Source organism: Cetorhinus maximus, chromosome 14 (genome assembly GCF_964194155.1).
Source record: "Cetorhinus maximus chromosome 14, sCetMax3.hap1.1, whole genome shotgun sequence".
NCBI classification, from domain to species: Eukaryota; Metazoa; Chordata; class Chondrichthyes; order Lamniformes; family Cetorhinidae; genus Cetorhinus; species Cetorhinus maximus.
The window spans coordinates 110,948,847-110,975,103 of record NC_135892.1 but is presented as its reverse complement, the minus strand read 5'-3'; the positions used below and the strand labels follow the sequence as shown (position 1 = coordinate 110,975,103).

General features: G+C 45.0%; 1 protein-coding gene across 3 annotated transcripts in view; it reads left to right on the top strand.

Annotated features, from left to right (window-relative positions):
• Positions 1-25,892, top strand: part of adat2 (adenosine deaminase tRNA specific 2) — a 29,508-nt gene extending 3,616 nt beyond the window's left edge. The window contains exons 2-7 of one of the 3 annotated variants that reach the window (XM_078557482.1): positions 10,513-10,617; positions 12,344-12,494; positions 14,835-14,941; positions 25,274-25,346; positions 25,460-25,524; positions 25,568-25,892. In XM_078557482.1, coding sequence (XP_078413608.1) covers positions 10,513-10,617; positions 12,344-12,494; positions 14,835-14,941; positions 25,274-25,346; positions 25,460-25,491 — 468 coding nt within the window. In that variant the 3' untranslated portion in view covers positions 25,492-25,524; positions 25,568-25,892. Of the gene's footprint in view, positions 1-10,512; positions 10,618-12,343; positions 12,495-14,801; positions 14,942-25,273; positions 25,347-25,459; positions 25,535-25,567 lie in introns of all 3 variants that reach the window. The other 2 variants (XM_078557480.1, XM_078557481.1) reach the window with 2 other exon arrangements.
• Positions 25,893-26,257: the final 365 nt, after the last annotated feature.

Below are 26,257 nucleotides of genomic sequence, written 5' to 3'. Positions count from 1 at the left end.
TGCGTCAGCAGTGTGAAATGAAAACCTCAAAGAGTTTGTTGACTTGGAGTGGTTTGAGCTCATCAAGTTTGTAGTTCAACGCTGGTTATCATTAGAAACAGCTGTGGATTGTTTTTTGAAAGTGTGGCCTGCTTTGTTCTCATACCTCAGGACGGATTGCTCAAAACATTCCTATGGTAGGTGAAGAGCAGCAGGAAGGCGATGATGTGTGCCAGTACAATTGTTGCCATCTACCAAATGTCCTGTGCCAACTTGTTTTTCGTGTTTGATGAAGCCAACCTAAACCAGTCCATGGAAACATCTGTACCTGAGCTGTTTTACATCATTCACTTGCACAGTAAGCTCTGCAGAAGATCAACAGATCATTTCTTTGGCTACCAAACATGTTATGCACTGGCTTAGCTTCCTGAACACCAAAGGGAAGAAATAGCAAGCAACCTCATCACGCAACAAGTTCATATCTTGAAAAGCCATTTGACCTGACCACTAGGTCACTTCGATGTCTGAGCTTGAGTGGTGAAGATCTCACATTTGCCTCCCTAGTTGAGTGTGTGGGAGTATAGGAAGTTTCCGGTTTCAAGACACACTGTTAGCTGATGGCCTATATGATGAATATTGTATTCTCATATACCTGTGAAAGGATGTTGATCAGGAGAAATCCGTTCCAGAGAAATGGAATCTGATATTTAGAACATGCACAGATTTGAGAAACCTGTAGAGACTGGTGTCATTTGCCTTAAGCATACCCCGATCAATCAAGTTAAAAGAGTGTTCTCATTGATGGGGTAGAGATGGGATGGTTGTAGGAATAGGCGCAGCATTCCCCTCGTAAAGTCTGAACTGCAATTAAATGTAATTACCTAATGTCATGTGGTGAATTTTTAGCCTTTGCATGATCTAATCATGGTCCGGTGGAACCTGTAGCATCAAGAGAAAAGTATCTTAAGTGATTTCACTGTGAGACTAAACATTACTAAAGTATGACAGTCAAATGTAAAATAAGTTTAACCAAATCCAAAAGGACACAGTAAAGGAACATTTACTGCAAAATTTCACATTGACAACAAGCTTTTATTGGGATCAGCTTTGGCATGAATTGTAAGAATCATACAAAATGCTGTATCAACACACATTATGTATACATTGTTACGACCAGTCCACAGGCGAGGTACCCCAATTTGTTAACTTCCCGAACGGGACCCCAGTTTTGTTATGCTCCCATATGAGGAGGAATGAGCTGGCTCCCCTACTTTATTCAACCACCTCGGATGGTCGCAACAAGATTAATTTAAAAAGGATCCTTTTCCCCGTAGATACCTTTTCCCAGTCCAAATGTATTTATTTTTTAGAAGGAGCCAATTTAATCAGGCTTTCATGAGTCAAAGAGTAAAGTTATTAGCAACTAAAAACCCGAGGAAAAATAATAAAAATGCAGCACACACACACACAGATCAGAAATGAAAAGTTTAAGAGTCCAAATAAAAGTTTAAGTAAATACAAATTGGCTTGTCCGTGAGGCATAGATGATGGTACGTTCTGACTGTTAAGTTGGGTAATTCCGGTGGAGCTGACTTTGGCAGTTTCGCGGTTGGTTTGGAGACACTGGGTTCTGCAGGGTGGCTGAAAGGCTGTCCTATCTATTCCTTTTAAATTGTGGCTTCTGCTGAGCTTTGCCTCCAGCAAGAGAGAGAGAGATTCTTTTGCTTACAAGCTGCAGGGGGATGACTAGCTTGTTCTTGTGTATGCTGCTACACACACAGCACACGCTGCACTGTTCTGCAGATAGCTTTCTAACCCATTTTCCCTGTGTTTTCCGTGAGGGGAAATAGTCATTTTGCATCCACCTTAGAACTGTTTACACGTTGAGAGATATAAATCAACAGGAAATGGATTTTTGGATGACTGCTGAGATGTACAAATCAGTCTTTTGTCTCTGTAACCACAGGAGATTAAAGTTCAGTCTTTTGCATCTTTCCTATCTCCCTTTCAAGTATCTGCTTGAAGAAGTGAAGAAGGCCATGACACTTTTCCAGGTGCAACATTCCATGTTCTCTCAGGACAGGTCTGTCAGTGTAATCCACATAGGAATTTTCCAGAAAGTGGTCACTTTACATTATCGACCATCTTTTAAGGGGAGGCGATGGCATAGTGGTATTGTCGCTGGACTAGTAATCCAGAGACCCAGGGTAATACTCCCGGGTTCGAATCCTGCATTGGCAGATGGTGGCATTTGAATTTTTAAAAAATCTGGAATTAAAAGTCTAATGATGACCATTGAAACCATTGTCGATTATTGTGAAAACCCATCTGATTCACTGATATCCTTTTAGGGAAGTATATCTGCCATCCTTACCTGGTCTGGCCTATATGTGACTCCAGATCCACAGCAATGTGGTTGACTCTTAAACTGCCGTCTGAGCAAGGGCAATTAGGGATGGGCAATAAATCCCACATCCCACAAAAAAAAATCTTTTGCTCAGTGTGCCCATAAGTAATTTGTGGCTGATCCGCACCACGGATGAAATGAGATTCATTCTCATTTCATTACAGAATCACAGAATCTTAACAGCACGATCAGCCCATCATATCTGCACCTGCTCTCCAAGTGAGCATTATGACCTAGTGCCATTGCCCTGCCTTTTCCCTGTACCCCTGCACATTGTTTCCAATCAAATAATCATCTATCGTCCTCTTGAATACCTCGACTGAACCTGCCTCCACCACACTTCCAGGCAGTGCACTCCAGATCTGAACCACTCATTGTGTGAAAAAGTTTTTTCTCACGTCACACTTGCTTCTTTTGCAGATCACTTTAATCCTGTGTCTTCTCGTTCTTGATTCTTTTACGAGTGGGAACAGCTTCTTCCTATCTACTCTGTCCAGCCCCCTCATGATTTTGAACATGTTTATCAAATCCCCTCTTAGCCGCCTTCTCTTCAAGGACAATATTCCCAACCTTTCCAATCTGTCCTCATAGCTGAAGTTTCTCATCCCTGGAACCATTCTTGTAAACCTCTTCTGCACTCTCTCCAGAACTGTGCCCGGAACTGTACACAATATTCCAGCTGTGCAATCGTATTTGATTTCCCAGCAACGTGGGTGATTTTTAGGTGGTACAGTTGGAGAAACAAACTCCAACGGAATAACCTGGCATTCTGTGTCTTAAACTTTTCAACAAAGGTTAGAGGGTTCTGGTCAGTATAGACTGTGGTCCCTCTATATCCATTTCGGACATATATCTCAAAGTGTTTGAGAGCCAGCAATAAAGCGAGGGTTTCCTTCTCCACTGTGGAGTACCATTTCTGATGCTTGTTTAATTTTTGGAGAAGACCTGACTGGTCTCTCTATCCCTGATCTGTCTTTGTGGAGGAGGGCAGGCACTACCCCGATGTCGCTCGCATCAATGGCCACTTTAAATGCTTGGTTAAAGTCCAGAGCTGCAAGCACAGGCTTTCCTATTAAAATGGCTTTCATCTTTTCGAAAGCTGTCTGGTGTTTCTTAGTCCATGCTACCTTTCCTTTTTTCTGTAGTAGGTCTGTCAGCGGGGTGGCTGCTGTGCTGAAGTTTGGGACAAACCTGTGGTAGAACCCACACATCCCCAAGAACCTCATGGTTTCCTGTTTCATTGTGGGACTAAGGAACTGTGTTACCGCTTGTACCTTTGCAGCCCTGGGCAGTACCTGTCCTTGACCCACCACGTGCCCTAGATAGGTCATCTGGGCTTGAGCGAACTCGCTCTTCACGAGATTGAAAAATAGTTCAGCTGACTGTACTTTCTGGAAGAGGGCTTTCATTTGCTTTAAGTGAGTTTCCCAGGTGTCGCTGTAAACTGGGAGAGTGTCTGCATACACTATGCAATTGGATAAGCCTGCCACTACCTGGTTCATCAGCCTTTGAGAGATGGCTGGGGCATTTTGGAGTCCAAATGGCATGACTCGACACTGGTATAACTCATCTGGAGTTATGAAGGCGGAGATTTGCTTCAGGCGGGCAGTTAAGGGTACCTGTCCGTATCCCTTGAGTAAATCTATCTTTGTAACATAGGCTGCTTTACCTCCCGACTTATGCAGTCTTCCAGGCAGGGTATCGGATAGGAGTCAGCTCTGGTCACTGCATTAACTTTTCAGTAGTCAATGCAGAACCATGTGAAGCCCTCCGGCTTGGGCACGAGTACAACTGGGGAGCTCCAGCCACTGCTGCTGGGCTCTGTTAGTTGGTGCCCCAGCATGTAGTTAATCTCCTCCTGGACCTGGGTCAGCTTTTCTGGGCCTAGACAGTTCTGTTGAAGGGTCGTGAGGACTCGAAACGTCGACTCTTTTCTTCTCCACCGATGCTGCCAGATCTGCTGAGTTTTTCCAGGTAATTCTGTTTTTTTGTCTCTGCATAAGCATTTTAAATGCAGTGAGCAGCCTAGTCAACTCTGCTTGCTGTTCTGCAGTTTAGATGGGTGAATAAGGTATCTAAGATGGCTAGTACCTGTGTATTGGTTAGCTGGGGAGTAGGGGGTTCAATGTGGCCCTATGCACTTCTCCCTCCAAGTCATCCCCACTACTACCCTCATCCTCTAGGTTGATGACAGTTGGACAGACCGTTACCTGCTTGTCCCCTTCTTGGCTGTGATGTTGCTTTATCATGTTGACATGACACAGTCTTTGCACAAACATTCACTCCCTCCACTACCGGCACACAGTGGCAGCAGTATGTACTATCTACAAGATGCACTGCAGCAACTTGGCAAGCCTCCTTAGACAGCGCCTTCGAAACCCATGGCCATTACGATCTAGAATGACAAGAGCAGCAGACACATGAGAACACTGCCACCTACAAGTTCCCCTCCAAGTCACTCACCACCCTGACTTGGAACCATATCCCCATCCCTTCACTGTCGCTGGGTCAAAACCCAGGAACTTCCTCTCAAACAGCATTGTGGGTGTACCTACATGGACTGCAGCGATTCAAGAAAGCAGCTCACCGCCCACCTTCTGAAGGGCAATTAGGGATGGACAATAAATGCTGGCCTAGCCTGTGACGCCCACACCCTATGGATGAATAATTAAGAAAACCATAGTTATAAACCCAAAATACTTTCTGTAAATGAGAAAAGGCACACACACAGGACAAAATGGGGTCTAACCTGTTAAGAGGAACGGGCAACTAGATAGCACTTATTGTACATAGTGCAAAAAATCAAAAGTCAACACTTCAGTTACATGTCCTGAGGCATAAGTAAAAGTCAGATTCCAGAATTTAATATGCTGCACAACATTTCGAAACTTGCTCACGGCGCCTTTGAGACAATTGTCTTGTGGGAGCTATGGCATTATATGGAATTGGCCAAGCGGGCCATTCTTGTTCCATGTTTCCTTGTGACCTCTTCACCTTTTTATTTTCCTGCAGGACCATTCCTGTCACTCTCCCCTCCGCTCCGATGGACCATTCCTGTCACTCTCCCCCCATCCCCCACATGGAGCTCCTATGGACCATTGCCCCTCTAGCAAGATTATCACTGAAGTTTGCTATCTTTGGGCGTTTTACAGCTGACTGGAGATCCTGTAGCAGTTGAGGCAGTAGCGAGTCACGCTGGATCTTTTACTCCCAACAACAGCAAAACTTGCTGTGGATGCTGGACTAGCAACGCAGAGTCTGACCTGGACACTTGCACCTAAGGGTGTGATTGAAATGAGCATTGAAGAGGAATGTGATATCAGGTCTGAAGCTGAGCATGAACAAGAAAAGTTTGTAATTTTTTTAAGAAGTGTCGTTACAGCACAGGTGGAGGCCATTTGGCCCATCGAGTTCATATTAACTCTGTGTAAAGCGCTCCAGTCAGTCCCAATTTCCCCCCACTCTATCCCTGTAGCCCTGTAAGTATATGTCCCTAGCGTGCCCAACCAATTTTCTCCGAGGGCCGTGAGTCTATGGATCTATGTTCCCCAGAGAGCGGTAGAGGCAGGGGCCAGGATCTTCCCTGAAATGCGCAGAGTCTGTTAACGGGCGGGAAAAACAGCGTTCTGCCACCGGTCGTAATGGCGGCTCTTTGTGGCGAAGCATCTGTATCGCAGCTGATTAATTATTCATCCACGGGGCATACACTGTTCCACTGGTGGGTGGCATCTGATTTACCCACCCCACCGTAATCTTAGCGCTCTCTAACTCTGGACGCATTCACACACTCTGCAGCAGCTCCAGTGAAGACATGGTTCTCAAAGGCAGAAAGCGTGCTGTGTCGAAATTCAGTGGCACCTCACTGGAGTGCCTGTTGAACGCAGTCGAGGCCCGCTGCAAAGTCCTCTACTCCTGCTCTGGCTGCAGCCCTTCCACCATGATGACCAATCCGGCTTGGGATACGTTGGTCAGTGCAAACGCCCTGCTGAAGAGGTCAGTCACCCAGTGCAGGAAGAGGATGAATGATCTTATCTGTTCTGCCATGATAAGTCAACAATCTCATCACTCTCAACTCTCAAGCCCATCACACACTCACAAGGTTCTCGTTACCACCTCAAGGGACATCACCACTCACTCACACACCTTCACACCTCCATGTGGCCTCATCTCCTCTGGATTTTGTGTCCTAATTCTGTCCAGGGCTCTGCTCGCCACCCACACGTGCCAGGCATCCTCATCATCTTCCCTTGCATGCGTCTTGCTCACACTCTCTCCATCTGTCTCCGTGCAGGACAAACTGAGTCACAATAAGAAGGAGAGGGTGGAGTTACTGAGATCGAGTTTCTCTCAGACTTTGAGAGTGGAACCATAGAGCTGGCCGAAGAGGGCATAGACCGTGCCTGCACTGATGGTGAGGTCAGCGGTGCACACCCAAGTGAGGGTCCTACACTGCAACATACATCTAGACAATCATATTATGAGTGATTTCTCCTGTTTCAGAGTCACCTGCCATGTACTAATTATCTCTGCTCCTTTCATAGGCACCTCTGGGAAGCTGCCGAGGGCATCTACGAACCAGCCCCGGAAGAGGATCGTGAGGGCAGCACCTTTGATATCCCATCACTGCCTCACCCGAATCCTCCACCAGCTCAGACGCACACCTCGGTGGGCCCTAGTCCTATAGTAGCCTTGAGGTCCCTACCTGGTGAGCACAGCACACCATCTGCTCCACAGCATGCGGAGGCAGGGACATCAGAGGCTGCCAGCACTTGGAGGGCTGCTGGAGGCCGCGATTCAGCCGAGTCCGATGATGAGCCTCCAGACTTGGATCTAAATCAGTGGCTGGAGTGCGGAAACATCACGAAGGGATGTTAGCTGCACTCTTCAGATTGCAGCGCACGATGGAGGAATCAATCTGCCTTCAGTCTGAGGTGAAGGTGCCAGCATGCTAACACACTGAAGGTTGGCAGCTGCTGTGGAGACCTTGGTCCAGGACATTGGTCCTGCATTGCTGCAGGAGCTGCACTCCAGCAATTAGTGGCAACCATCAGTTTCAATGCAAGAGGGCTGCAGGGCACCTCAATCTCACTCCAGCTGCCCCTTCTCCTCAAGGAGTCAGCCGGGGGCCCTTGGCCACCCATAGGTAGGAGGACCAGCATCTCGACACCCTGGGACCATGCACACAGGTGACTCCTGGAGAGCCTGGCCGATCCAAACCCCCTCTTCCTCTGATCGCATCAGCTCCACCTCCACAGGCTGAGGAGGGTGCACTGCCCCACAGCAGGACGCCCAAAGCTGGCTGGGGCCCTCCAGGTCTCGGCCTTCCAGATGTTTCGGCCTTCCAGGGGACGCCCGCCATGGTTATCGGACAACAGGACGTAGCAGTCAGCAGGCTGCCTCAACCCTGCAGTGGATGTTGGGGGAGCACCAAGACATAGCGGCAGGGGAAGGAGAGTGAAGAAGTTTACTTGCACAACATTGGCATGTATGTTAATCGCGTGTATAATGTTCACAAATGTAAATAGACTCTCAACCATTTCATATCTCCTCTTGTCTGTGCCTCCTTTCTATGATGAGCTCTGTTACTGTCAATCATGTGTGATACCTTGGTTCCTGCACCCACTTATGGCAATCGTCTCTATCCTGCGCTTCTCTTCTGTGCAGTGCACTACCATCTCACAGTGGGTGCCCCATTTCAACATAATGCCTGCACCTTCATGCTAAGTGTGCTTGTGGAATGAAGCTCGTTTCCGTGCCTCGTAAGGTCCCGTCATGTGCATTCTTGGCTCTAAACAACTAAGGCAGAGGTGTGCTCCTTTCTTGTCTGCATTCTGGACACTGAAGGTGTGTTTATGGAGGGATGTGCTCACGCATGGAGAAGGCTCATGTAATGTCCGTTCCCATCTGCCCTCTGTGTCTTGGCATGGTTTTGATGATATGAGCCTATACTCAGAGCTTATGAGCACTGCCCTCAGCCCTCAGGGGGTTCTCAAGCTTGTCCAGTCACCCAAAATTGAAGCCTGCAAACGAAGGGTTAAAACTAGGGGAACAATCCTTGCCACCTTTGAGGGATCAGTGTTACATGAAAGGGCATTATTGCTTCACTTTACAGACTCCCTGCATGTCAATTGAATGGCTGCTACCCTGTCTCAGCTGTGCCTCCTCATTTTGGAACTATCAATTCAGTCGGGTGGCCCTTTCGTTCACAACTCAGCGCCGGGAAACGCGACCCACCATTGACAGCTGAAGCGAGTAATAGCTTCCTCGTTTTTATGTCATCATAAAACCAGTTTTGGGTCTTCTCGCGAGATTTAGCTCTTGCATCCGCCATGACGCTGGCCACAATCAGGAGCAGAAAGCCCCGGCCAGGGTCATTGATGATTTTTAAAGCTGAACTAGACAGATTCTTGATAGACAAGGGAGTCAAAAGGTACAGGTGGTCGGAAGGAAAAGTGAAGTTAAGGCCACGATTAGATCAGCCATGACCTTATTAACTGGTGGAATAGGCTCGAGGGGCCAAATGGCTTACTATTCCTAATGTGTGTGTTCATATGTTCCTTTTGAAATCACAGGCAGACTGTTCCAGGTTGTTACCACTTGCTGCATGAGAAAGTTCTTCCTCACATCCCCCCTGCATCTTGTCATGACGCATACGTTTTGCTTATTGAATTTTTAACAACATTTAAAGGGCTAACAGTCAAGGTCACGTGTAGTATTTCATAAAGTAGGCAGAGCAGACAACTTGGCTGTAAGAGCTCCTGTTATGGGAGTTTAAGACTTGAATTATGGATGCTGAGACCCAATACACTCAATCATAGGTATCTTGCCCATCGTTGAACACTGACTCTTCATTCTGAATACTAATAAACGAATGCTGTTTGTATTAGGCAGGACAACTGTTGCCTGAGCTCAATATACCTTGTTTTAAAATTCTTTTTGTTGTATATTGTCAAAGCTTTTATTATTTGAAGACCTCAGCTCTCCACATCTTGAAATAAAAGAATGAACTCTTCAGTTGTATGCTGTTAGTTTGTTCTGCATGTGAAGCATTTTTTCCTTCACAACGGCCTTTACAAATTTAACGTCTTTTTAAAAAAAAGTTACAGGTGGTGCCTCTTTTGAAAAGAAGAAACAAACAGGGGCACTGCGCAGTTAGAATTGTAATGTATGAAATATTTGCATCGTTATAACAATTGTGTTGAAACTTAGAACAGACAGGCCAACTTCCCAATCTGAATTTGCAAAGGTTGCAATGGATGTGGCCCCCGACCCACTTAAGGAAATATACTGCCCTTTGGCAGAACTGGGACCCACCAGCTGGAAGGCTCACCAGATTCATCTTGGACCATTTAGCTGTTCTCAGCCTAGCATCAGTGCTGTAGGCTGGCCTCTCCATGCATCAAGCTTGAGAGGAAAACTCAGTCGTGGCTGGAAGTTATGGGCGTGTGGACGTTGAACAGGGACTGTATTGGGCCTGGCGACTGTCAGCTTGTGGCTCGACTCATACCTGAAAGTTGCCTTGGGCAAGACGCAAGAGGGCTGTCACCCTCCATGAAACTGCTGGAGCAATATTCACCTCTCCAGGAAAACGAGAAGGGAAGTATATTTTTTTTAAAAGGTGGACAATGTACTGTGTGAATATCAGTACCATTGTTTATCACCAGGGGGTGGTATTGGCATTTGAAATAAAAGACCTTGAAAATGCACAGGTCTGTCAATGGTAGCTCAGCATCTTGGATGCAGAGTTTGCTAATAGGTTGTGTCGTAGTCTCTGAGATAAATTATCTACCTGATCATTTTCTAAGATAACGCTGAAAAAATATTTGTAAAATATATATTGAGAAATTGTACACTGTTTGATTTTATTTCTTGTCCAACCAGATTTTAGGCTTTCTTATTCTAAAGTTTGAAGGTATTTAGCACCCCCCCCACCCGAAGTTAGAATTGTCAGATCCTCCTTAACCACTGTAAACTCCTTCTAATATGTCCTTTATCAAGTTAAGAGATGTCAGTGTTGCAGACTGGTTTGCTTCTCCACTTTCCTTGCCCTTGTGGCTCAAGCAGGAATATCGAACGACAGGGTGTCACTGAGATTTAGTTAATGTTTTTATTTGTTTGATTTACAGGCGAAAGAAGCTTTGGAGAACGGTGAGGTGCCTGTTGGATGCCTGATGGTTTACCAGAATGAGATTTTGGGACAGGGGAGGAACGAAGTGAATGAAACTAAGAATGTAAGTTAATGTCTGAGGGATTATGTGGCAGAACGGACTGGGGGGCCATTGTAACTTTGGAGGGGTGCCGAATTAACTTATTGTGTGCCACCCTGGATCTTCCTTTTCGTCAAAGTCAATGGGTGGATAATGGGCTATCGGTTTGATTTTGCCCATTATGCACATCTTCCAAAGTCAAAATTGCTGCTAAATTCCAGAACATTTTTTTATTTGCTGCTGCTGCTGAAAAGCCTAGGTGGCAAGACCAGGTACAACGTCACCAAGGCTTGTGGAGGCTAGGCAAGACCAGGTACAACGTCACCAAGGCTTGTGGAGGCTAGGTAAGACCAGGTACAACGTCACCAAGGCTTGTGGAGGCTAGGTAAGGAATAGTGAGCAGCTGATGCCAAGCTCGGGTTTCCAGAGTCTTGAAATTGTACAGTGAAGAAACATTGAAAGCGTTTTGCAGTTTTGAAATGCTCTAACAGGATGAGAATAGGGTAGGAGCTGGTTTATCAATCTTTGTGGCCTTCCTCCTTGGCATCTTGATTCTACTTCCACCAGTCCCAGCCTCTCTCCAGCATCTCGTCTTTGCTTGCGCAGGCACTTCTAGTGTTCCTTAATTATCCATCCTCTCCCCAGGGGTTTGAAACTCAGCTCTGGGTTGGAATAGGAAACCATCTGGCTCAATCTCAGGAAACAATCAAGCTGGGGGATGGAGTCAATGGCAAGCAATCACTCTCTAGTGAAAAGAATGGCTTTAGGCTTCCCAATAGTCCAGTGAAGGTAACTCTGGTAATGAATATCAGATAGTTTGACATGACAGAAATATTTGCGGGACCTGAGAAGAGAAGAGAGAGCTGAGTGTCACCGGCATACATTTAAAGGTGATTCTACATCTATTGATGGCATTAAAAAACAGCATGGTAGTCTGGAAAGCCATCTTTGTTTCACCCTTAGAATCCACAGACTTTGGAATCCCAATCCTGGCATCAGCTGAATACTATTTGTAGAGACAAGACCAGCCTTGTCTCTACAAACCTCCAGGACATGTTATTGGCTGGTCTTGCCAATAAAGAGTAAACAAGGTCTTATCCTAATTCTCACACTTTCTGGGACTTCAAAACTGCAGAACGCTTGAATCTTTCCTTCATCTGTCACCAAAACTGCGTACCTCCAGCTGTGTATCATGGCTCACCTCATTGTCCTGCCACTACTGCAGGCAGAAAACCTTATCTGCACTTTGGTCACCTCTGGACTTAGTTTTTCCAACACCCTACTCGTGAGGTCCCAGTGTCCACCCTGCACAAACTATAAACTTGCCTAAAGCTTCACCACCCGCCCTTGTGTTATGAGGCCCGGTCCTCTTTCTCTGTCCTTCTGTGCATCAATCACTCCACTGTCCACAGCAGGACCTTGATCCACCTCGGCCCTACTATTTCCCTAGCCTGAGTTACTGCCTGCAGGGTGGTTGGATGCAGGGGGAGTAAAGTGCAAAGACCCGTGCAGCAACAATCAGCATTAAGCAAAAATGGGAGGGCCATTCTGTGTCACATTTAGATGCTGCATCACTTCCAAAATATTACTGATAGCATCAACAGACTCAAACTGGAGTTGGATAGGTTTTAAATAATGGAGTATGGCTAAGTTTGAACTAGATTGATCAAAGTTGCCTTTACTGGTTCCGTACCCTCCTGGATTCCAGGCTCAGCCGCTTACATTCTGGGATTTCTCTCTGTTCGTACAGGCTACCCGTCATGCAGAGATGGTCGCCATTGACCAAGTCTTGGAGTGGTGTCGCCAAAAGGGCAGAGATCGAGCAGAGGTGTTTGAACACACAGTGCTGTATGTCACCGTGGAACCATGCATTATGTGTGCTGCTGCCCTGCGGCTACTGAGTATCCTTTAGCGGTTGCATCACGGAACAACGAGAGACATAACTCTGGGCCGAAGCAACTTTCTGTTTAAAGTAGGGATTGGTATTTAAATTCACCACCCGCCCACCCTTCTACACAGGCAAAGGTGAGCATGGTTTCTGAAAATTGCGCAAGCTGGTAGCTATTAATGTTCTGGTGAGTGTTAGTAGTTTAGATGCAATCTTTCACTGAAGTTCGCAGACTGGGGAAAAGGAGCCTTATTCTCAAAGTTCTTATCCTTGTGTCTAAATCACTCCTCCCTATCCTTGTAATCTCCTCCAGCTCTACAACTCTCCAAGATATCAGCACACCTCCAATTCTGGCCTTTTGCACAGCACTAATTTTGATAACTCTACCATTGATGGCCATGTCTTCAGCTGCCAAGACCTTAAATTCTGGAATCTCGTCCCTGAACTTTTCTGCCTCTCTTTCCCCTAAGACACTCCTTAAAACCTACCTTGTGTCCTCATATTTCCAGACATGGCTGGGTGTCAAATTTTGTTTGATAACACTCCTGTGAAACGCCTGGAGAGGTTTTACTCCATTAAAGGTATTATAGAAATGCAAGTTGTTATTGGTAAGCTGTTTTTAAAAGCCTAATTTCGTGACCTGTGTAATTATTTACATATAAAAACGATCAAGCAGTTGTTCAGTCCCTTAGCCCAGTTGAATCACAAAGCCACATAAGAGCCTTCACGTTTACCCCTTCAATACCTGGCTTTAGTGGGTGGAGAGGGGGGGGTTTACTTTGCAATAGGCTTGATTAATTTTTGCCTGTATATTTTTGGCAGACTCAGGGAGGATCACTGCTTTGATAACTTCCTGGAGCCACAGTGAGCGATGAGCGATTTACAACAAAAAAAAGGACTTAATTGTAGATTTTTGCCCAATAATATATTTTATTTATATGTATAAAATATATATAAATAAGTAAATACCAATTTTTGGCAAGAAAAACCTTGCAGTACATGAGACTTCACTACGGGGTTGTTAATTATCCTAACGCAGTGTCACTTTCCGGTGCTATTTAGATGTGAATGGGTTATTTATAGAGATAAATTACAGTATAATGTTGGCACTCAGTTGAACTGCACATCACGGCAACCACTTGGGAGAGTGATTAAGTGGGACGCAACGCTCCTCATCCGTAACTGTGTCGAGCAGTAATTATACATGTTGCTGTGCAGCCAGTGCACCCTTCTGTCAGTGGAGCAAATGGATGGAGCCACAGCTGTTGAGGATAGCGTTATAAATAAAATAGGGACAATCACACCGAGGGTGCTGTGTCAGACTCATGGTCTCTGGCTTAGTTGCTTCATAATTCTTCAGTTGGTAAAATTTTATTGGTTTTCCATCCTCCGAGCTGAATGGCCACCAGAGCATCTCGAAACCACATCAGACAGTGATCGAATCTCTTTTATTTCTTGCTTTATGGTGGTAGTTGATGGGGGCACATTGAGCAGGGCACCAGCAGAACTCCCTGCTCCTTTGAACATACAAGCCTGGCCACCACACCTCCATAGGACAGTGCCATTTCCGCCCTGCCACAAACAATGCAGCACCTTTGCAGTACTGCAGTGTCCTGGTGCAGACTTGAACCTGTGACTCCTGGCCCAGAGGTGTGCGGACATTTATAACTCTCAACTGCATGGTCACCATTCCTACTTCCTGAGTACTCATTGCATTGAAATCAAGAGTTATCATACCTTGTCCCTGCTCTAGCTCATTTTTTTTTTTCCGGGACCACGATTCTGTGAAAACTTTTGCCTCCTTTAATTATTCATTCCTCCCACTATCTTCAAATCCAAGCTGTTATTGAACCACAAACTCCACCGTACTAGCAGGTACATTTAAATTCAGCTAATTAAATAAATCTGGAATAAGATGCTGGTCTCAGCAATGGCGACCATGAAGCTGCCGGCTTGTTGTTTAAAAACCCATCTGGTTCACTAATGTTCCATAGGGAAGGGAACCTGCCATCCTGACCTGGTCTGAACTGGCAGAGTGATGGGGAAAAAGCAGGGGGAGTGGGGAAGGAATTGAATAACTCTACCAAAGAGCCAGCACAGGTGCAATGGATTGAATGGCCCCCTCGATTGTTGCATCACTCTGTAACTCTCGTTTAAGAGCTGGTCAGTGTCTCCTTCTCCCACCGGTCAGAATAAGGAAGAAAATGCAAGGAGGGGGCAAGAGAAGTCTGGTGGTTTGGGGAGGAGAGGAGGCAGGGGCACCATCTCAAGTTCGTTTTTTCTCTCTTCCTTCCCAACTGCATTTTGTTTCTCATGGAAGAAAAACTTCCCTTTCTGCTTAACCTTGTCACAGACATCCCACTGGTTGTGTTCGGCTGTCCGAATGAGCGATTTGGAGGCTGCGGTTCAGTGCTGAACATTCCCACGGATAACTTACAGCACTCTGGAGCACCCTTCCAGGTAACTCCTTTCCAGAAACCCAGGAAGACCCATTTTTAAATGTCATCTTATTATTCCAAGTTCAACCAGAGGCATTTTTGTCCTGATGTGTTGCAAGCTCATGTCTGGATGCGTCTGTGATATCTGAGAAGCTTTCAATCAATGCTTTGCAGAACCACATGCAAGCAAAGAGGAAACTTGTCCACTTGCAGAAACGGGGATTTCAGTGGGTGTTAATAGCGTTAAGACTGAGGCAAATACAGAAGCATTACTTAGGGACATGCAAACCCACAACGTCAACATCCATCTAGCCAGTGAGCTGAATTTAAATCATGCTTTCGTGGAGTTATAAGGGTTAAATTATGAGGGCAGGTTGCATGGATTTAGCTTACATTACCTGTGTATAGAAGATTAAGGGTTGATCCGATCAAGATGTTTAAGATGATTCAAAGGATTTGATGGAGTGGATATAGAGAAACTGTTTCCTGTAATGGGGGAAGGCCAGAATAAGGGGCCAAAACCTTCAGACTAGGGACAGGCCATTCAAGGGCGCACAAAGGGGATTGGAAATTTGGAACTCCCCCCAAAAAGCTGTTGAGCCTAGGGATCAATTGAAAGCTTCAAAACTGAAGTTGATAGATTTTTGCAAGGCAAGGGCTTTAAGGGTTATGGAACCAAGGTTAGTGAGTGGAGTTAAGATAAAGATCAACCATAACCTAGTTGAGTGGTGGAGCAGACTCAAGGGGTTGAATGGCCTCACCCTGTTCCTGTGTTCCTATAATTCATTGTGCACAAGCAAATGTTACTGCTTAGCCTCCTTTCAATGGAGCTGTACATTTTACATGGTTTGCTCTTTTAAGATAAAAATGTATAGCCCCTGATACTCAGGGACATAGGAAGGACCGACTGAATTTCATAGAATCCTTCTCAAATCTAACTGAAATGTTTCTATGAAGTTTAATGTATACCATCACCTTTAGGAGCTCCATGAGTGGTAAAGAAAAGCACCCATAATTTACCAGCAGCGAGCCCTTCTCCAATTATTAAGCATTGCGGTGCTCATTGCCACTCTGAGAGGCAATACTGGTGCGGGAAGCAGAACTGGGGTGGCAGGAAATCGGAAGCAAAAGCAACAGGGACTGGAAATACACAGCAGGTGCATCAGCATCTGAATAGAGAATGGGCAGGTTAACATTTTGGGTTATGGACCCTTTGTCAGAACAGGGAACAGGAAAGGTTAGGGAGCTTCAGGAACCAAGAGTGCCCTGCTGAATTCTGAGTGGCAATGCCGCAGCCAATCGGAGCCACCAGTCAGCATCCTTTTCTCCTGTTAGTATAAATCGTTGTGATTGTTTGAAATTTGGCATTCTTGCGTTTGTCCTGATGAGTGCAAGATGAAAAGCTTCGGCAACATGGCTCTCTTTTCAGCAACGTTCAAGATGAGTGAGTTCCTTTCATAAGTGAAGAAGCCGACAGCTAACCTACAGGGGAGAGACCAGCGTGAGGAACCCTGATTCACAAAGCAGGCAAATAGAGGGTTTAACAGACTTTGAAAAGAATGTTTAATGGTGTTGTTCTCCGGATATGTTGATACTGGAAAGGCCGTATTTATTGCCCTGTGAAAAGATGGTAGTGGAAAATCTCCTCAAACCACTGCAGCCTACATGCTGATAACAATCCTAATGATGGTGTTAGATTGGAAATTTCAGGATATTGGTCTGATGATAATACCCAAGTCAGAATGGTGTGAGGTTTGGATGGAAACGGGGAGGTGGTGATGCCCCCCTGACATTGCTGCTCTTGTCCCACTCCGTGATGGAGGCTGCAGGGGAAAGAGAGCAAAGAAACATTGCCAGGTGACAGTGATGCACCCCACACGTTATAGATACTGGTGCACATTGATGGGGGTGAATGGATACTGAGTCCAGTGGAAAGAGAATCAACCAAGCAAACTGCTCTGTTGTAAATGCGAGAAAGCTGGACTTGTTTAAAAACGTGCCAGAGGAGGTGAAGACATCATCTCAGTCAGGCATTCGCAATGCACTAGAGAGAAGAAAAGAGTGAAACATCTTGAAAATGGAGATGAATGAAGAGGTGGGTTAGATAGGCAAACAGACAGAAGTGAGGAGACATCTAGTATCCAGAAAAAAGAAACCTGAGGGATGACCTAATGGGTGGGACTTCAAGGCTATGTTAGGATTAATAGGGGAGACATAGAAAAGATGTTCCACTTGTTTGGGGGGAGGGTGAGGTGGGGGTGGAGTCTAAAACTAGAGGTCAACAATATAGAATGGTCATTTTGTGAAACCCGCTGCCACATGGTGAGTAGTATAGATGCATTTAAGGAGGAGTTAGATAAACATATAAGGGTGAAAGGCAGAGAAGGATCTGCTGATGTGGTGAGGTGGTCGGGAGGAGGAGGCTTTTGTGGAGCATAAACAATGGTGTGAGCCAGTTGGGCTGAATGGCCTGTTTCTGTGCTGTACATTCTATGTAAAAGGAGTGGGGGTAGAGTTAATCTCCTTATTCCGCAAAATCACTTGACAGCAGACAGCAATAAGAACGCACAAGGCGTGACCATTTTCTACTTGTATTTTCTTCTGCCCAGCCTCTCTGTTGTGCCAGACTCGAATCGCCTCTCCCCATTGCCGAGGAGTAAAGATAAAGGAGAGCATCTCATTTCTGCACTTGGTCAGTGTTAGAAAAAGAAAGTTGCTTCCACAATGGAGACCTGGTATTTTAGCGCTCGGTGCCTCGGCTGCTTCAGTGACTTCGCTGACAGGGAAGAGCCATATATGCCAGAATGGTTCAGCTCATATTATGATTGCCCTCTTCTCAGAGTTCCCAACTCTTGTTGAATATGTTCCTGGAGGTTTCATCACAAGAACATTCACCTCTAACTGCCCCACCCAGTTAAATAGCTTTTTGTTCCCCACTACCTATAAATAATTAATTGAAACAGAAAATTTAAGGCACAGAAGACCATTCAGCCCATCATGCCTTTGCTGGCTGTTTCAGAGCTATCCAGTGTAATGCCACGTTCCAGCTCTTGGTCCGTAGCTTTGTGGGTTATAAAATCTCAAGTGTACGTCCAAGTACTTTCTTAATGCGATGAGTGTTCCTGCCTCTACCACCCTTTAAGGCAATGAATTCCAGACCCTCACCACCCTCTGAGTGAAGAAGTTGGTCAACTTCCCCATAATCCTCCTGAAAATCATCTTAATCCTATAACACCCGCGTCCGTCTTCCCCCCCCCCACCGGGTTAATGCTAATAGAAGTAGGTCCTTCCACTCCACTCTATCTCGGCTCCTCGTAATTTTTCCTCATCAATGAAATCTCCTCTCAGCCTCCTGTGTTCTGTCCAATCTTTTCTCACAGCTAAAATTCTCCATTCAATCCCAAACAAAATAATGCTTCAATGATTTTTCTGGTGGGTTTGTTCGCAGCAGTGTCCAGGAGATTAACCTGTAACTCCTGGAAACTCCAGGGCAATCCTGGCGAGTTGGCAAGCCGCCACTTGACCTGACAGAATCAACCATCCACAGGAGAAAGACCTGAAATTGCATGTGTCCATCTGCAGTAAAATCATAGAATGGTTACATCACAGAAGGAGACCATTCAGCCCATTAAGTCTGTGGCGGCTCTCTGCATTGAAAAAAAACTTTCATGTCACCTTTGATTCTTTTACCAATCGCCTTACATCGATGTCCTGCGGTTCATGACCCTTCTACTAATGGGAACAGTTTCCCTCTATCTACCCTGTCCTGAACCCTCATGATTTTTAACACCTCTATCAAATTTTATCTCGAACCTCTCTTCTCTATAGAGAACACCTAAGGCTGGTTAAGCCACAACTGGAGTGCTGCGTGTAATTCTGGTCACCACATTATAGGAAAGATATGATTGCACTGGAGAGGGTGCAGAGGAGATTTACCAGGATGCTGCCTGGGCTGGAGGGCCTGAACTATGAGGAAAGATTGAATAGACTGGGGTTGTTTTCCTTGGAGCAGTAAAGGTTGAGAGGAGACCTGATAGAGACATGTAAGATTATGAGGGGCATAAATAGGGTGGATAGGAAGGCATTTTTCTATTAGTAGAGGGGTCAATGACTAGGGGACAGAGATTTAAGGTAAGAGGTAGAAGGCTAAGAGGAGAGTTGAGGAGAAATGTTTTCACCCAGAGGGTGGTGGGAGTCTGGAACTCACTGCCTGAAAGGGTGGTTGAGTCAGAAATTCTTATAACATTTAAGAAGTATTTAGATATTCACTTGCGTTGCCATAGCCTCCAGGGCTATGGGCCAAGCACTGGAAAATGGGATTAGTGTAGTCAGATCTTTGCTGACCGGCTCAGACACGATGGGCCCAATGGCCTCCTACTGTGCTATAAACATCTATGAGTTTCCCCAATCTATTCCACATAACTGAAACCTCTCTTCTCTGGAACCATTCTGTTCATTGAACCCTCTGTAAAGCCTTCACATCCTACCTGAAGTGCAGTGCCCAGAACTTGACATACTACTCCAGTTGAGGCTGAAACAACCATTTTATAAAGAAAATGACTTTTTTTTTTAAGGTTGGAAGAGCCAAAAAAGGGGAAAATGCACAGAATAAAAATCAGTTTAGCATCAGTGATTTGCTGGAGAGCAACTCTCCACAGATTGCCTGTTGTGGCTCTGTCACTAGATGGTTTCTCAATAGATGATCACTGTTTCCTATACTTGTGTCTCATTGCCAGCCTGTCACTGCTTGTGGCCTTGGAAGTCCCCTCTCTCCCCGAGCTGGCCCCGTTCCAGGCTTGTCCTTGACTGTGCACTGATTTAATTAATCTTAGGTTGGCAACTTTGGCAGCCCCTGGGACAGATCATTTCCTGCGCCTCATTCTGCCTTCTGCAGCAAGTGGAGCCAGAAATGACGCGTCCAGTTCTTGTGCATACTTCATTTAAAATAAATTTTTGAAACAGCATCAAGTTTGTACGTATGCAAGTCAGGAATCTCTGAGCGATATATTTTTTAACACAACTAAAGATTGCATTGGCATTGTTAGGTTACGTGTAAAGATTTCCCATCTCCGTACTTCTCCACTGTAGGTTAAACCCCTTTGTGCTGTGGCATTGTCAATGTACTCGTGAAAATTTTCCTTTGTTCAGTATTGCTAGCAACATCTCGCATATGGCTTTGCTAGGAACATGGAGCAGGGGAAATCTTCACGCTATTTTTTTTTGACCAGTACTTTGTGTCTATCTTACCTCATGCGATAGCACTCTCACCTTTGGGAACTTTTATCACTGCCCCAACCTGATAAGGGTCAAAACTGAAACAACATTGGCCAGTTCATGTGCTAACTGTGTCTTTGGGGTATCTTAATTTATATTTAAGAAGTGAAAAGTTTAACTAAACTTCAAGCCATATCAAGTCTATCTGACCAAACAGCTAACTTTTAGAAGAAATAGGATTAGGCCATACAGCCCCTTGGGCCTGCTCTGTCATTCAACAAGGTTATGGCTGATCTTCCGATTCCCTTAGTGCCCAAAATTCGAGCAATCTCAGCCTTCAATACTCAAAGACTGAGTATCCACAACCCTCTGGGGTAGGGAATCCCAACGGTTCTCTGGAGTCTGGAGCCCACAGAGTGTGGGAATTTCCTCACATCTCAGTCCAGCCCCAGCTCCACGACGGAACAGTGCTTGCTGAGATTCCTTGTGCTATACTGGAGCAACAATGACAATTTGCAATTATATAGCACTTTTAATGTGGAAAAGCTCTCAAAGCGCTCCACTGAGACAGAAGGAAAACCGTACTCTGAGGAAGAGGAGAGATTAGCATGGGTAACCAAATGCTTGCTCAATGACGTGGCATAAGGTGGGTCTGAGAGGCAGAGAAGCTTAAGGAGAGAATTCCAGAGAGTGTCAGTTGTGAAGTGTAGGAGGAACAGGAATATGCTGAAAAAGCCAGATTCAGAGGGGCAGAAGAATTCTGGAGAGAATTGTATGGCTAGAGGAGGTTACTGCAGATGAGAGCATAGAGGTGGTGAGCAAGTAGGACAGTGCGGGATCCAGTACAGAAAGCAAAGCTTTGGATGGATTGAAGTTTATGGAGGCTGGAGAAGGGGGCGGTCGGCCAGGAAGCAGTGGAGTAGTCTAGTCTGCTGGTGAAAAGTGCATGGTGGGCTAAATGGCCATGTTGGAAGCAAGAGATGTTTGTGCACTGGAGGAGATGGGGTGAGAAGCACAACCACTTTTGGCGTCCGAGACTGGAGGCAGTTCAGCTAGCTTATTTCAGATTCCGTAGATCTGTGGTATTACTCACAGTGAGTCGGAGGATTCGCTGTTTTATAACACTGCCTGTTATGGCATGTGGCAGAAAATATATATTCTACTACTGAGCTTTGATGTTGGTCACAATTTTCTGTGAGAAAATTTAAAAATTTGGAGAAAAATAAACTAGATTATTAGACTGCACATTTGACAGCAAATACCTGAGTGAAATTGGCACAAAATATACAATAACAAGGGAATGAATGAGGGTCCTTTGCCCCACCTTAGTACATGCTTAAACTGTGGCTCTTCCATTTCACACAAAGCCATGTGCTGTCTCTGACAGAGTGCCTATCTAATGTTGCATATGACCTTAGTGCTGACTTCTGGAGGACTAGCATTCCCCATGATGTTGGCTTATACCCACGATAAACTTAATGGAGACTGGCTTAAATGTACTGCAGTTGGAGTTTCAAAGAACATTGCAACACACAGTGACATCACCATCAATGTAGTCAGTGAGTTGTGCACAGAGAGCCGAGACCAGATGTGGTCTTCAGCTGCTGCGAGGGCAGGGCGTGATTGGACCAGATTATGCAGATATAATGTGTTCTCCATTTGAAAGTCATACGTTCTACCCTGATATCATTTATTTTCATAGAATTACACAATGTTGTTTTTCTTCATTCAAGGGATGTGGGCTTCGCTGGCTGGGCCTGCATTTGCCCATCTCTCGTTGCCCTTGAGAAGGTGGTGATGAGCTGCCTTCTTGAACCGCTGCAGTCCATGTGGTGTAGGTACACCCGCAGTGCTGTTAGGGAGGGAGTGCCAGGATTTTGACCCAGTGACAGTGAAGGAACGGTGATATATTTCCAAGTCAGGATGGTAAGTGGCTTGGAGAGGAACTTCCAGGTGGTGGTGTTCCCATGTATCTGCTGCCATTGTCCTTCTAGATGGTAGTGATTGTGGGTTTGGAAGGTGCTGTTGAAGGAGCCTTGGTGAGTTTCTGCAGAGCATCTTGTAAGCACAGAAACAGGCCATTCGCTCTAACTGGTTTATGCCAGTGTTTATGCTCCACATGCACCTCCTCCCACCCCTTTTCATCTTACCCTATCAGCATAACCTTCTATTGCTTTCTGCTTCACGTGTTTATCAAACATCCCCTTAAAGGCACCCATGCAATTTTCCTCAACTACTCCCTGTGGCAGTGAGTTCCACATTCTCATCACTCTGGGAAAAGAAATTGCTCCTTCATTTCCTATTGAGTTTATTCATGACTATCTTATATTTACAGCCCCTAGTTTTTATCCCCCTCCACAAGTGGAAATACTTTCTCTGTGTCATCCCTATCAAACTCCTTCATAATCGTTAAGCCCTCTGTCAGATCGCCCTTCAGTCTTCTCTTTTGCTAAAGCAAAAAAGCCTCATCCTGATCAATCTTTTCTGATAGTTAGAAGCTCTCAGTTCTGGTGTCCTCCTATATTATATTCTGGAGTGTCCTCCAGTGCTTTTTCATCATTTCATTCTTTTCATAATGTGGAGACCAGATCTGTGCACAGTGCTCCAAGCGTAGTTTAACCAAGGTTCTATACACGTTGAACATAACTTCTCAGTTTTTAGATCTATCCCTCTAGAACTAATCTCCAATGCTTTGTTTATTTAAATTGCCTTATTAACCTGCATCGCTACTTTTAGTGATTTGTGTATCTATATCTCCAGATCCCTTTGCTCCTCTATCCTATTTAGACTCTCTTACATTACTATTTATTGTTCAGCAGCATTGTGAAAACAAGAAGTTGGTTGGTGTATACTAGTTTCTTTGCATCGCTGGCAGAGAAGCTTGAAGACACAAAGCTAGGGTGCGACAGTGCCTGCACTGGCAGGAGGGTAATTACAGTATAAACTGTTTACATAGACAGTTTCTTTTTGAATTCAGACTTTGGAATTAATAATGGGAAAATAGCACAAAAGTGCAGCCAGAAAGCGAGCTTTTTAATATAGAGAAATGTTCTTAAATATATTCTCATTAGACTTGGCTTTCATTTTCAAAGTTATTCCAAAAATTAAGTTTAGATTTTAAACCTGATTATTGGTCTCGATTGAAATCACCATCTTGTAGACGTCCCTGATGTGGGGTGGGATGCTGAGGCAATGTATTTAATTGCCTTAACTCATTGTCTGATAGTAATGGAACATCTCTCACCAGTAGAGAGAGAGACACATAATGTGTAACTGCTTCAGTATCCTCAACTACATGTGCGACATTGCCAAGTGAAGGATTTCATCTCCAGCTCCCATCACCTTTTCATCTTGTAAGACTTTAAAGGACAAATGTGTCAAGATGTACTTGAATTCACTGTGGGCCCGGAGTATTCCGTTATCAGAGAGAGTGCACAAGGACATTTATCCCATCTCTCTGGGGCAGATTCAGTTATGTAGCAGACTGTTGCATTAAACTCCCTCCACAGTATTTGCAGCAGCCCCATTTTGTCTTTGCACAATGCTTGTTGGCACTGAAGGAATTAACCTTCCTATTAACTCCCACGACCTAGGCTTAATTCCAGCCGTCTCGGAGATAAAATCACAATGTTGGACTTGGCCTTTGAATCTCATTGGAGGCCTATGTCCAAATATTACTTGCTTGTGTGTGTGTATGTGTATATATATATATATATATATATATATATATGTACATATATGAGTGTGTAATACTCAAAGTCAACAGATGGGGGTGACATTGCATTCTTGGAGCCAAGAATGTCACTTGTGCTGTTTTTATTGGTGTTTCTTTGGGGATAAACCGCTTCCTGCCTTGCACTCTCTTGCCAGCAGAATGGAAAATCCTGTTTTCACGGATCATTTTCTGGCTGTTGATATTGCCAGAATGGGCCAGTCAGCCTGCACGCACCACCATTCACAATTGGCCGGAGATTCAATGTCAGATTCTGATTAAGTGACTGAAAGCCAACAAGAGTTAAGCCAATTAAAGTGACCTGGCAGCTCCAAGTCCCAGCGCCTGAGATGTGCCCAGCTTCCTCAATGTACCAGGTGTCGCTTAACATCCCGACAGGTCCAAGTGCTGCGTCAGTAATTATTTATTTCTTGTGGCAAGATTGAAAGCAGTTTGACAACTTTGTGTAAAGAGTTGACTCCTTTGCTCTCTTGGTGTCTAATATGGCAGAGTGGGCAGTACTTTTGCTTCTGAGTTAGAAAGACACTGGTTGAAAACCTACTTCAGGGTGCAAAATTTAGGCTGATGCTCCCAGTGCAGTACTGAGGGAGTACTGCACTGTCAAAGATACTGTCATTCTGATGAGATGTTAAACTGGAGCTCCGTCTGGCCCCTCAGGTGGACTTAAATTATTTCAAGACACTATTTGAAGAGCAGGCGAGATCTCACTGGTATTCTAGCCAATATTTATCCCCCAACCAACACGTAAAACAGATTATTTGGTCATTAACTTCATTGCTGTTTGTGGGCGCTTAGTGTTTTTTTATTCATTCACGGGATGTGGGCTTCGCTGGCTGGACCAGCATTTATTGCCCATCCCTAGTTGCCCTTCAGAAGGTGGTGGTGAGCTGCCTTCTTTAACCGCTGCAGTCTATGTGGTGTAGGTACACCTACAGTGCGGTTAGGGAGGGAGTTCCAGGATTTTGATGCAGCGACAGTGAAAGTTATATAGTTCCAAGTCAGGATTGTGAGTGACTTGGAGGGGATCTTCCAGGTGGTAGTGTTCCAATCTGTCAGCTGCCCTTGTCCTAGATGGTTGTGGTCATGTTCCCTACATTACAACAGTAGCTACACCTCAAAAGTACTTCATTGGCTGTAAATCAGTTTTGAGATGCTCCATGGTCACTGATGGGGGTGCAATTAGCTCGGTTGGCTAGACGGCTAGGGTGTGATGCGCTGACGCCAGCAGTGTGGGTTCAATCCCCATTCTGTGGTAGTACATGGGAGCTTGCCCTTGCCCACGCTTGTGGAGTGATGTCCCTTAAGCTATATATAACCAATTCTCTCTCTAATAGAGAGAAATGCCAATGCTCCTTTATGGACTAATTACTTACATAAATACAAGTCTCTGTTTCTTTCCTGTTGCAGTGCATAGGGGGCTACAGAGCTGAGGAAGCTGTTGAACTGTTAAAGACCTTCTACAAAGCTGAAAACCCCAATGGTCCGTATCCTCTAATTGTCCCTTTATACAATATTTATATGTTTTATGCACACACAAAAAACAATTTACAAGCTGCACTTTTTAAAAAAAGTCATTTCCTTTTCTCACAACAGCGCCCAAATCAAAAGTACGGAAGAAGCAATGAATGTCTCCTCGATGCTGATGTCACCAAAAAGAAACCTGTAATGCTTCACTGACTTTAAAAAAAAACCCACGAAGAAGTGTTGGAACCTACTTGACATTGGAAAGAAATAACCAGTGACATGTCGGGCGGGGTGAAAGATGGTGGCATTAAAAATAAATGCCAGGATTCTTGAGCAATAGCTGTATATTTCAGACTGCCTCGCCATCTGGCACTACCAGTCTCTCCTGGTCTGTCTATCCACAGGTAACTGGTGACACCATTATAAGTTGATCTGACATACAGTTACCTCTCTGACCCATGCCTATCAGTCACGTCTGGGAGTCTTGCAAGTGGGGATTGCAGGCGTTGATCTATACTCTTACCAGTCTGGTGATTTTAATACATCATATTTGCACATTGCATTCAAAGCTTTGAATAGAATTTTTATTTTTCGTTGCCGTTCCTAATAAATTATAAAATTTTGATAAACTTTTTCTAGGTGAACAAAAATAACTCCGTGTTTTTCAATTGCTCTAATCGGCGTGTTAGGAATCAAGGTTGGTTTGAAAGCCAGCACATGAACACTGGTAGCGATGGCACAATATCATTCATCTCACCTGAGCAAAGTAGTAAGTCACTGAGCCAAACAAGCAAGGACACTCCCAGATCCAACGGTGTTATGTACTGATGTGGCTAATCTCAGTGATCACGATTGTGGGGGTTTCTCAACTGGACTTGGTCTTAGAGGCTGGGGCAGAGAGATCAGCTCCTGCGAGCTATACAGCAA